This window comes from Podarcis gaigeae (assembly GCF_964106915.1).
Source record: "Podarcis gaigeae genome assembly, chromosome: 12".
NCBI lineage: Eukaryota > Metazoa > Chordata > Lepidosauria > Squamata > Lacertidae > Podarcis > Podarcis gaigeae.
In genome coordinates, this window is record NC_139688.1 from 14,700,192 (window position 1) to 14,712,485 (window position 12,294).

Here is a 12,294-nt window from a genome sequence, read left to right on the forward strand (position 1 = left end):
GAAATGTTTCATAGACACCTCAGGGAAATCTGACATCCCAAGATTTGGTAATATTGGACATAGTACAATCGCCAAAGGACCCGTGGTGACAAAATGTGGAAGCATCAAGTTTGCTTTCCTTTTTAAACTTACCCAGTGTCCTCCAAATAGACTCTAGATACAATCCATGCGATGATGAACACTGTGGGGATTCCTGAGAGTGGAATACGAAGTGGAGGGAAAGGAAAATTATTAAATAGATCACTTGCGCAATGCATCAACATTAGAATGCATTACATGCAAAAAAATATCCTAGGGTGCAAGAACTAATTGCTAGGTAGTGTTAGGAATCCTTTCTTAAATATAGTTAAAAGTTTAAAGTAGCTAAACATGTGGCAGAGGAGAGGGAGAGACTGCTGCCACCGCCACATTTGTGGTGTTGAAACAATCAGAAGTAAGGTCTTAGGCTGAGGCCCTTGTCAGCCTTGCTACCTAAACCCCATTTAACTGGAGATGCCAGAGACCGAGCTTGGAATAAATGCTTTGCCTGCAGGAAGCCCAACATGAAGCTACAGCTCCCTCATACTATCTGGCTCCAGAATAGCGATTCACTGTGCATAGTGCTGCCACCTGTCTACCGTATTTTTCGCTCTATAAGACGCACATTTTCCCCTCCAGAAATTAAGGGGAAATGTGTGTGTGTCTTATGGAGCGAATGCAGGCTCCTTGGCTTCAGCAATAGCAACACGAAGCCTCCGAAGCACAGTGGGAGCACTCCCGCCATGCTCCAGAGGCTTCGGGTTCCTTTCGCTGAAGGGTAGGTGCCCCTTCAGCAAAGGCGCAGCGCCCCTTCAGGTAAGTGGGAGGAGAAATGGAAAGGGCTCCATTTCTCCTGCCACTTCACTGAAGGGGCGCTGCACAGAGAGGGGGAGAATTTTTTTTTCTTGTTCTCCCCCTCTAAAACAAGGTGCGTCCTATAGAGCAAAAAATATGGTAATTGTGCTTTTAGTTTATACACTTTACTGTGGGCTCGTCCACACTTCTGCTTTTCCCATTTCTAGAACGCATCGGTCTGAGCAGTTTTCCACTTGACCCATGCTGTCTATAAGGAGTCCAAGCAGTTCTCCCCTTGCCCTGCTCTTTTCCCAGGGAGAACGCTAAATCCATGCTAAATCAGAGGAAAGTCAACCCGGAGAAAACCTGAATTGCCATTTGCTCCGACTGTGCACTAAAGAACAATTTCCCTGGGGGGCAAAGCAACGGGAAGAGAAGAAGTGTGGATAAACTCTGTTATATCTTGCATTTCAGTTTTTTTATTGATTGAATTCATGTTATGGGGTGGCTATACAAATTCAGTGAATGAATGGATAAGCTTGTCTCAGGATTCCCTCCTTCCCAGGAGTGCTGGACCTCTCCTCCAGGGTTTTTAGGCTTTACACATACACACATACATCATCTTCAAGAGTTCTGGGTCCACCAACCAAACAATCTGAATACCGTACTTTTCGGTGTATAAGACTTATGTTTTTTTCTTTAAAAATCATGCCAAAAAGTGGTGGTCGTCTTATACATGGATAGTGCATAGGGAGGACGTTTGATTAGCTGCTGCCATGGCTGTCAGCAGCTATTGTGTGCGTGCTGTTGATTGCTGTGTCAATGGGTGGTGTTGATTTGCTGACGCTGCGGCAGTTGGGCGGGCAATTGGCAACTTCTGCTGGTGATGGAACATAGGTGTGCGGGTGAGCAATTTCCGGCAATCCCCCCTAAAAAAAGCTCAGCAATCCTGGGTAATCCTCCCTTCCCAAAAAGCTCAACAACTCTGGGAAATCCTTCACACAAACACCTCAACAACTCTGTGTCATCTCCCCCCATTTTCTTCAATTTGAGTCCCCCAAAATAGGGGCGTCTTATACATGGGGGCGTCTTATACACAGAAAAGTATGGTATCTAGGTCAGACCTGCACAACATGTGACTCCCACCACCCAGCCAAATACATCCCATAAACCAGCAGCAGGGGCTGGTTGCATCTCCATTTTTGCTGCCTGTTTGGAAGCGCAGAAAGAGAGATGGGAGTGGGGGAGTCAAGCAGCCGCAATGTATGCTGTGTGTGTCCATGTTGCTGGATCTCAAGTTCTGGAGGCCAGACCTAGGAGCTAAGATACAAAGACCCCGTTTTACACAGTAGGGGGCAAAGAGAGAAGAAAAGAAGGTTGTGTCAATCTTCTTACCCCATCCAATAAGGAGATATAAGGCGAAGTGTCTGTTAGGAGAGAATATGACCATGAGGATGTGGAGATAAAGTCCTTCAACTAAGAGCCAATAAAAGTTGGCCATTACACAGTACTGGAAAATTACCAAGCTACCCTTGCAGCCGACCTGGAAAGTTACAAACCAAGGATGAAACGTTTGGGTAAATAAATTGCTTGAACACAGTAAATGGCTTCCTTTGTTAAAAATCTTTCTTTGATAGATACAAGCTCTGACATGAGGGACTTCCCCTTCCATGAACTTGCCTGTTGGTCGCCTGAAAGGGCCTCTTTCTATTGTTTGGATTCTGGTCAAATTATAAGTTTTAGAAGTGAATGGAAACAAATGCCAAGTGTTTCTCAAGGCTTGCTTCCCTAGTGAAACATTTGGGATTTGTCTTGTCTCCTAAAAACCATCCTGCTTCCCTCTCTCTCTCTCTCTTTATACCTTGTGTTATTCCTTCGTCCTAAATATCGCCTTTTCATTTCAGGGCAAAATATTCCAGGAATAAAAATGCCACAACCGTCGAGGTTAATCTGGGGCAGAGAGGTAATAATCAGGACCACCAGTTAACCAGAAGTAATTTGGTTTAGGGAAGAGGCTCCTGTCACTTTTTAAAGCTAGTTTATTCTATAGAAGCTGTGCCAGAAGCAAAAATAGCCCTGTGGAATGCATAACGAGCGACTGAAAGCTCTTCCTAGCTCTTATGTAACTAAACCGGGGTCAGCAGAAGCAACTCTTTGCTGCAGATATTACATCACCTGGACAACACTGCAGCATATTGATTTATACCAGTTTAACTACAGCGACAAAACTTGCTGTCTTGAAATTCCTTCTTAAATTAGCCAGAAAAAATGGGGGGTGGGAGAAATGAAATGAAAACTTAACCTGTGTCTCCCTGCTAAATTCATGATCCTGAACCTCTGAAGTGACAAGTAATGCTGACATCTCGGTCAGCGATATGGGGAGCTCTGTGGAAGGTTTATCAGCCAATCACATTTAATTAAGGCAAAAGAAAATGGTTCAGGGAGGTTCGTTCAAGGGACATGCAAAGGTTCGTGCATGTTTCCCACCATTACAAATTTCCTGGTTTTCATGGCTACGTTGAACAGAGTGGAGATATTAACGTAAGGAAAGGGGAAATTCCCCAAGCAAGGAGATATTTATTTGCGGTTTTGCACAGTAGACGTCAGATTTTTAGTCCATTTAACTCACAATTTTCTACACTGATTCGCAGCAGCTGTCCATCAATCTTTTCCTGTAATGTTACATGGGGCCGTTTATGCAGAACAGGGCTGCAAACTGACTTTGATGCTCTCAGTGTACATAATATGTGCCCTTTTCACTGATTTGTGGCCCCTTATCTTTATCTGTAGTCTAATTCTATGCATGGATAGAAGTCCCTCTGTACTGTATTTACACCCAGGCAAGTGTACTTAGGATTTAGCTCTTAATTATGTTACATCAACATGGAATCCTATTAATAACTTTTTTTATGAATAGCACGGAAGCAAATGTCACCGTTCATCTTCCACCCACTGAATACCCTCTCCAATTCACCCTTTGTCACTATGTATTTATTAAAAATGTTGAATTCAGAACATACTTTGCAATTATTTGACCTTCCAAACCCTGTGAGATAGGTCATTATTATATTAGTTTTTTTCAGATGGAGAGCTCAGGCAATTTCCCTAAGGCAATGGCCTGAGTATGGTGTTTTAGGGGATGAAAATGGTTTAGTTGCACAAGAACACCAGGTCAACTTTAATTACACAAACTTGAATTTGCTTCTTTGTGACTGAACCCTATCCAAAAAGAATCCAAAAAGACTGACAGTTTGGAAGTGCCCCTAGATCATGGGTAGGCAAACTAAGGCCCGGGGGCTGGATCTGGCCCAATCGCCTTCTAAATCCGGCCCGCGGATGGTCCGGGAATCAGTGTGTTTCTACATGAGTAGAATGTGTCCTTTTATTTAAAATGCATCTCTGGGTTATTTGTGGGGCCTGTCTGATGTTTTTACATGAGTAGAATGTGTGTTTTTATTTAAAATGCATCTCTGGGTTATTTCTGGGGCATAGGAATTCATTACCCCCCAAAAAAAATATAGTCCAGCCCCCCACAAGGTCTGAGGGACAGTGGACAGGCCCCCTGCCTTAGATCCAAATCATGCTGCTTTTTAAAGCAATCAATGCCTCTTTCATTTGGGTCTCACATTACATTACCTCTGACAGGCTTGCTGGAATCCTGCCCTGTTCCTTCACTGGTCAGCCTCACTGCATGTATGGTGTGGATATATGACCCAGATGTTTGTGTTTTGAATTCTGATTGGTTCTCTTTACCAACTCATCTACTATTGCCAATTCATTTATTCACTTAGGACGAAGATAGGGAACTTCTGGCTTTGCAGATGTTGTTGGACAACACCTTCCAACCCTCCTGACTACTGGCCATGCTGGCTGAGGCTGATGAGAGTTGAAATCCAACAACACCTGGAAGGCCACACTTTCCCCACTCTGACAAAGATCCTAACCACCCCGAAGCCCCATCAGCGGAGGTGTTGACTTGCACCCAAGACTGAGGGGGCCCATCGTGTGTCACACACACGTGACATCATGCACGTGTTGCATATGTGTGATGTCATGTGCCCATGACGTCATGTGCAACGTTGTACTGTCAGGAGGAGGCTGAGTGTGGTTGTTCCTCCCCTCCCTCCCTCCCTCTCTCTCTCTCTCTCTCTCTCTGGAGGAGTTGACTACTGAAGCTGTGCTGTGCTTGGCTCCGTGTTCAGCTTCTTCTGCCCCCTCTACATGAAGGGGGCCCAGCTCCCTCCCAACAAATATTGCGGGGCCGAAGGCATCTTGGCCCCATAGATTGGTGCTACTGCACACGAGTCTTTATGCAACCTGTCTGTGACCAATATAATGCTCTCTTAAAAAGGTAAAGGGACCCCTGACCATTAGGTCCAGTCATGACCGACTCTGGGGTTGCGGCGCTCATCTTGCTTTATTGGCCAAGAGAGCCGGCATACAGCTTCCAGGTCATGTGGCCAGCATGACTAAGCCGCTTCTGGCGAACCAGTGCAGCGCATGGAAACGCCGTTTACCTTCCCGCCGGAACGGTACCTATTTATCTACTTGCACTTAGACGTGCTTTCGAACTTCTAGGTTGGCAGGAGCAGGGACCGAGCAATGGGAGCTCACCCCGTCGCGGGGATTCGAACCGCCGACCGGCAAGTCCTAGGCTCTGTGGTTTAACCCACAATGCCGCCCACATCCCTAATGCTCTCTTACACGCCCAAAAACACAGCACAGGAAAAATAAAAACGCTTCAAGTTATAGCAATTTGTTTTCTTACCCAGGATGGTTGATCCTCTGAGCAGTGAACTGTGTTACTACCAGAATAGAGGATCTCATCTTTGACCAAGACAGAGATTGCTTTTAGAATGAAGGACAGGAACAAATTCAAATGTATATAGTTCCTAGTGCAGTGAAGTTTCCTACACATGGAGAAAGGATACAAAAACGGAAGAGCAAGTGAATATTATTTTTCTTACTCTTAGCAAAATGAATACCCAGCCTTAAAGAAAAACCTGCAAATGTCATTTCTTAACGAATCAATGACAGAATACACTAATTAAAATGTTTTTAATGGCAGTTGTTTATGCTGGTTCTGTATTTCATTAGCATCTACAATTGGCCGCTTTGTTTTGACAGCTATTCAAGCATCGCTATGGGTTGGATTCAGACTATGTTAGTCATAATTTCGTCGCATAGATTTCAGCGGGACTAGGCCTGCAACCGTAACCATGTCATTATATTCAGCGGGGCTTACTCTAGGTTAGTGGAGAGGGGATTGTAGCTTAATAAACAGCTTACTACCCCATCCCGATTTTTAGGTATACTTACCTAAAAAGGCAAAGAATTATACTTCCTGTAGTCAGAGCAATGAGAGACGCACTGTGTCCAAGGGTGTAAATCGCTTTCACCAAAACATAGAAAATCTACAAAAGAAACAATTTGCATGCATCGGTCACCGTAAGAGAGCATAAACAGAACATTCACCAAAATTGGATGATTTATAGTAGTGCCAAGGAATCATGCACAGAATAACATTTGCATCTTCCATATGTAGACCCAGCAATACCTCTCCTCTCCAGGGCCTTAGACATTTGACCTCTATAGTACTCATGGGCAACCCTCTCATTAAAAGAAGTGGCCAGGAAGTGGCCATTGCAGTGCATTCGGCAACATCCATGCCTTAACGCTGGAATTGTTTTCCTTATCAATATTTGAGAGATCAAACCATAATATTGAATGTAAAGAACTGTATTTTTAATATTTTGTTGGAAGCCGCCCAGAGTGGCTGGGAAAACCCAGCCAGATAGGTGGGGTATAGGTGCACTTTTCCGTGTATAAGACTAGGTTTTTTTCTTTAAAAAATTATGCTAAAAAGTGGAGATCGTCTTATACTTGGATAGTGCATAGGGTGGACATTTGATTTGTTGCTGCTGCGGATGTCAGCAACTATTGGGCATGTTATTAGTTGCTGCGTCAATGGCCGGTGTTGATTGGCTGATGCTGTGGCAATTGGGCGGGTGATTGGCAGCTTCTGGGGACAGATGAGAGGAAGATTTTTGGACACTTGCAGCTGAGCAATTTTCGGCAACACTCCCCAAATAGCTCACAACTCTGTGCCATCCCTCCTCCCATTTTCTTAAATCTGAGTCCCCCAAAATAGGGTGCGTCTTATACATGGGGGCATCTTATAGATGGAAAAGTAAGGTAAATTATAAATTATTGTTATTATTATTATTATAAATTATTGTTATATTGATCTTGTTTGTTGGTAGCAGCATGACAATCAGTAATTCAGAGATGAAATTCCTTGGAAGAGCTAGAGCTTGGCATAAAAATGTTTGGACTATTGCACACTTGGGAGGGGGATCACAGATTGTATTAGACCCCTGCAAGGCACAAAAACCCTTAATTTTATTTGCATATAGTGATGACATGCAAGGACACATGTTGCTAGCTGCTTCAGAAATACAGAAAGGGTGCGGTGATAAGAGATAATGCATTTAATTTGTATCTCTTGCACCAAATGAAAATTACTACGTTTTAATTTCCTGGATGTAATGTTATTGAAAATCCTGTATTGGGGGGCTATTTTTAAATTCTGTTTAATGAAATGTTTTTTTTTTTAATAACCAAGTGAGTATAGTGAATATAAATCTACGGATGCTTCAATAGAATTGGTGCCTATTGATCTGAAAGCCATTCCCAATTATGTGAGAGTTCATTGCATACATGGCCCAAAGTACATTTCTTTCAACCAAAGAACTGTAAAAATATATCTATCTATCTAGCCATGCAGAAAAAAATCTATGCAGCTTTCTATTAATATGCTTGCTGGCTATAATATACCAGTACTAAAGTTAGCTTGCTTAAGCGTGGCTTGACAGGCCGTTCTTTCCACTTCAGAGCATATTTCGCACTTTTGCTTAGCAAGGCGAAAAAAGTTGTTAGGCAAAAGGTCAACATTCTTGCTGCGGGGTCTACAGAGACTTCCAGAATCTACCAGAATTCGACAGTCATCTCTCCGGAATGAGTCGTGCTGCAGTTTCACATTTGACACTGCTTGACATGAAACCACAGCTTAAGAATGCAGGAAGAGGCATGTTAGGTCAGAAGAAAGGTCTGTCAGTGGTGTGCCATCAGAGGACTGGTGGGTCTAGGCTTTTCCGCTAAAGGTTCCTGGTAAACAATAGAGTATTAAAGTCTGGCGCCTCTTTCACAAAGCCTGGGAGCCTTCTGCCTGGCTTAGCGAGGGTGGCATGATGCTCCAACAGGGCCCAAGAGCCTTTCCACCACCTTCCCAAAGCCCTTTCAGCTTTGGGAAGGAGGCACCAGGGATCTAGCATCCTGCCAGGAAACGGTATGAATCAGATGATTGGGGAATGCATTCTCAGGCAGATCAGCTGCTCTTTGAAGAGGAGAAAGAGGAGGGGGAAGATTCGCCCTCCCTGTTTCCAGCGGTTTCAGGAACAGAGAGAGACACAGACACTGAACAGCTTAGGCAGGAGTTACCGAGTTACGAGATAATGGAAAGAGAAACAGAAGGGAGGGAACAGCCAGCAGAAATGTCATTAGAGAGTGTGGGGGATGCTCCCTCCCCAAGAACTAGGAGGTCTGTCTGTATTAGAGAACAAAGAATGGGCCCAGGATGTTGCTGGAAGGAGGAGGATTTAGAGTAGCCAACTGCTCCCCTTGCGGAGAGATGTGGATTTTTGCTTGCAACAAGGTCCAAGAGCCCTCCGGCCACCTTCCCAAAGCCCTTTAGGCTTTGACAAGGAGGCACCAAGGCTCTAGCACCTTTCCCAAAGCCTGGGAAGTTTCTGCCTGACTTAGGGAGGCACAATGCTCACACACGCAACACTGACACACACACCCATCACCTCACAAGCTGCCACCTCTGGTGCTAGCTGTTCTGCTTCGAAAAATTTAGCTGAGGTTCATCTAGCCCCATCTCCTGCTTACTAACTAAACACCTCCTCCAGGAAGCCCACAAGCAGGACTCAAGGGCAATTACAACATAGGAAAGGCTCTGCTGGATCAGGCCAGGTGCCCATTTGGTCCAGCATTCTGTTCTCATAGTGGCCAACCAGTTGGCTATGGGAAGCTCACAAGCAGCACCTGAAGGCAACATGACTCTTCCTACTTGTGTTCCTCAGGAATGGAGGTTCCTAGTTATACTGCCCCCGACAGTGGAGGTGGAATATGAGCATCATGTCAAAGGACTCTCCGTGGGCCCCTTTTACCTGGAAGAGGATGGGAAGGTGCGAACAGAAATTTTTCTCACAGTGTCAAGGTTCAGGGAATCCGATCCCTCCCCCGGTGGCAGCCAAAAAAGCAGGTAAACAAGAAGAGTCCTTACCATGTAATTTATTCAGTAGTCACAGAGAGAGACAAAGGAATGTAGTCCCTATTAAATAATGGCATTATAACATCATCCCTGACTTGGGCTTTCTGCCTCTGAGCTTTCTGTTCCACTACCTTCAATGCCCGTCTAGTCCTGGGAGAGGGGGGCTTAGGAATGCTCTCTAAAGACACTGAGTCTGTCAGCTGTCAATTCCCCAGTGTTCCTTCTTCCTGCTGTTCCTCTCCCAGTATTTCCCAGCTTTTCCACTCTGCAGTCTCTGAACTATGTCCTTCCGCAAACCACTGTTCTAAATCTACACTGTCCTCCTGTTCTTGGGCAGCTCAGTGCAGCTCCTGACACACAGTTTCTGACCTTCTTGTGCCTTCTGTGCATATTGAAAAGGTGGGTACTCTTGGTTCAGGGGCCCCCACCTGCTAGTCTTGCAGCCCCAGCAAATGCCCAACATTTCCACTGCCCGCATCCAGCCCCCACCATGGCGGCTGGTTTTTTTAATTGACATTATTTTGCAAATCACAGCAGTCACATACACAGCCTACCAGTTGCAAATAACGTGGAAAACATAGAAGCTTTATTTTAGTTACTTAAAAAATACTGTCACACCAGGAAACAGCTTTTCTCCAAATCAGACTGTTCTTGCTGTTACAGACACTCCCTGTCAGACGTAAGAAAGCACCATAATAAAATGTCATATCTTCAATCCGTTCTGCACTGTACAGCTTTAGAAGATTTGATTGCATTATGCAATGCGAAGGGCGTCCCCCCCCCCCAATAAAAATGGTCTTATTACTTTGTTTTAGAGATAAGAAGCTTGCAAAGATTTGTTCCAAGCATATAGGCTTCGTTATAATTTTCATTTTCCTGCACTTCAATTTTGAAGGCAAAAGTGTGTGATCAAATATTCTGCTTTGCCCCCCTCCTAGTAAATCAGAATATCAAGCATAATAAAGTATAGCATCAGGCAAGAAATACATAATTTCACAGAAATGTTGCCTGAGTCGGCCATAGCAATTTAATCAGGACATATGTAGCCTTGGTTCTCAAACTTAATCCATTCTGGGAGTCTGTTCGACTCCCAAAATGGTTTTAAAACCAAGGCACGGCTTCTGATTGGCTGCAGGAGCTTCCAGCACTCAATCGGAAGCTGCGGAAGCTTCCAAAAAACATTCGCAAATTGGAACACTCACTTCTGGGTTTGCAGCATCTGGTAGCCGATTTGTTCAGGAGCCAAGCTGTTCAGGAACCAAGGTACCACTGTGGAGCTTAGGACCGTTCCAGATATTTGGTGGGGCTTTGGCAGGCTGTCCTTAGTGGGGCCTTTCTGTGTTGACCCACCTCCAGGACCTACCACAATTTGGGTCTCCTGGCAGTGGAGCACCTGCCAACTTTGTACTCAGCTTAGTTCATGAGGATGCAGAATGGTGGCAGCCCTGCATTATAATAAGCTAGTCTTTGGATGCTGTATACATCTAATATTTGGTTCTTTGGGTCTACTGCTGTTGTTGTTGTTACACTTGTATCCCAACAACCTTGTGGGGTAGGTGAGGCTGAGAGATGGTGACTGGCCCAAGGTCACCCAGTAAACTTCACGGCTCAATAGGGATTTGAATCCTGGTCTCCAAGTCTGAGCTCAGCACTCTGATGAGTACACCACACTGGGGTGGGACCCTCCAGATATTGTTGGACAACAACTCCCAACATTCCTGATCATGGCCTATGCAGGCCGGGTTTTGGAGCCCAACATCATAAGGACAACATAAGAACCTAAGAAGAGCTCTGTAGCTGGATCAGACCAATGGCCCTCCTAGACACAGAATCAGAATTGTAGCGTTGGAAGGGCCCTGAGAGTCATCTAGTCCAACCCCCTGCAATGCAGGAATCTCAGCTAAAGCATCCATGACAGATGGCCACCCAACCTCTGATTAAAAACCTCCAAGGAAGGAGAGTTCACCGAGCCCCCGAGGGAGTCTGTTCCATTGCTGAACAACTCTTACCATCAGAAAGTTCTTCCTGATGTTTAGTCATAATCTCTAATTCTTGTAACTTGAAGCCATTGTTTCGAGTCCTACCCTCCAGAGCAAGAGAAAACAAGTTTGCCCCACCTTCCACGAGACAGCCCTTGAGATATTTGAAGGTGGCTATCATATCTCCTCTCAGTCTCCTCTTTCCCAGGCTAAACATACCCAGCTCCTTCAAGTGTTCCTCACAAGACTTAGTTTCCAGACCCTTCTGACATCAAATTCTCACAATGGCCAACCTGTGGGAAGCTCGCAAGCAGGACATGAGTGCAAGAGCACTCTGCCTTCCTTTGTTTTCCAGCGACTGATATTCAGGGGCATTGTTGCCTCCAACTGTGGTGGCTTGGCTTAGCCATAATGGCTAGTAGCCATCGATAACCTTCTCCTCCATGAACATCTGGAGGGTCACGGGTTTCCCATCTCTGTGAAAGGAACCAATGGCTGCAGATTGGACAATGGAACTTGAGCCAAGCCAGCTTCTCAGGGAAGGGAAGGCCAATAGCAGGGCAAGGCCAACCACCCTTTAGAAGGCCTCTTCACTCACCTGTGGCACCAGCTTTTCTAGCACCAGCTGGCCCCTTCTATGGTGCTCTGTCCAAGGTCCTGTTCTTTGCACCTGCCTTTCCTGTCATGAACCTCCCTTATGAGCAAGCGTCTCTGCGGCTGTCAGCTTCCTTCAAGTTTTGAGCCATGATGGCGCAGGCCACCCCTCCAAAAAAAACACCACACACAAATAGCTTTATGGTGGGGGAGTGTTATTTGAATTGAATCCAGGTCAAGAAGTCTGATCGCCATAGGATTGATGCGTTTGAATTATGGTGCTGGAGGAGGCTCTTGAGAGTCCCATGGACTTGCAAGAAGATCAAACCTATCCATTCTTAAGGAAATCAGCCCTGAGTGCTCACTGGAAGGACAGATCATGAAGCTGAGGCTCCAATACTATGGCCACCTCATGAGAAGAGAAGACTCCCTGGAAAAGACCCTGATGTTGGGAAAGATGTAGGGCACAAGGAGAAGGGGACGACAGAGGACGAGATGCTTGGATAGTGTTTGCGAAGCTACCAGCATGAGTTTGACCAAACTGCGGGAGGCAGTGGAAGACAGGAGTGCCTG

General features: G+C 45.3%; 1 protein-coding gene across 1 annotated transcript in view; it reads right to left on the reverse strand.

Moving 5' to 3' along the window:
- Window positions 1–12,294, reverse strand: part of VIPR2 (vasoactive intestinal peptide receptor 2) — a 55,896-nt gene that overhangs the window by 13,091 nt on the left and 30,511 nt on the right. Inside the window, exons 5-8 of the mRNA XM_083705062.1 lie at window positions 6,133–6,227; window positions 5,582–5,723; window positions 2,209–2,356; window positions 133–193 (exon numbers count right to left, since the gene is read on the reverse strand). Of these exons, the coding sequence (XP_083561188.1) occupies window positions 133–193; window positions 2,209–2,356; window positions 5,582–5,723; window positions 6,133–6,227 (446 nt within the window). The remainder of the gene's footprint in view (window positions 1–132; window positions 194–2,208; window positions 2,357–5,581; window positions 5,724–6,132; window positions 6,228–12,294) is intronic.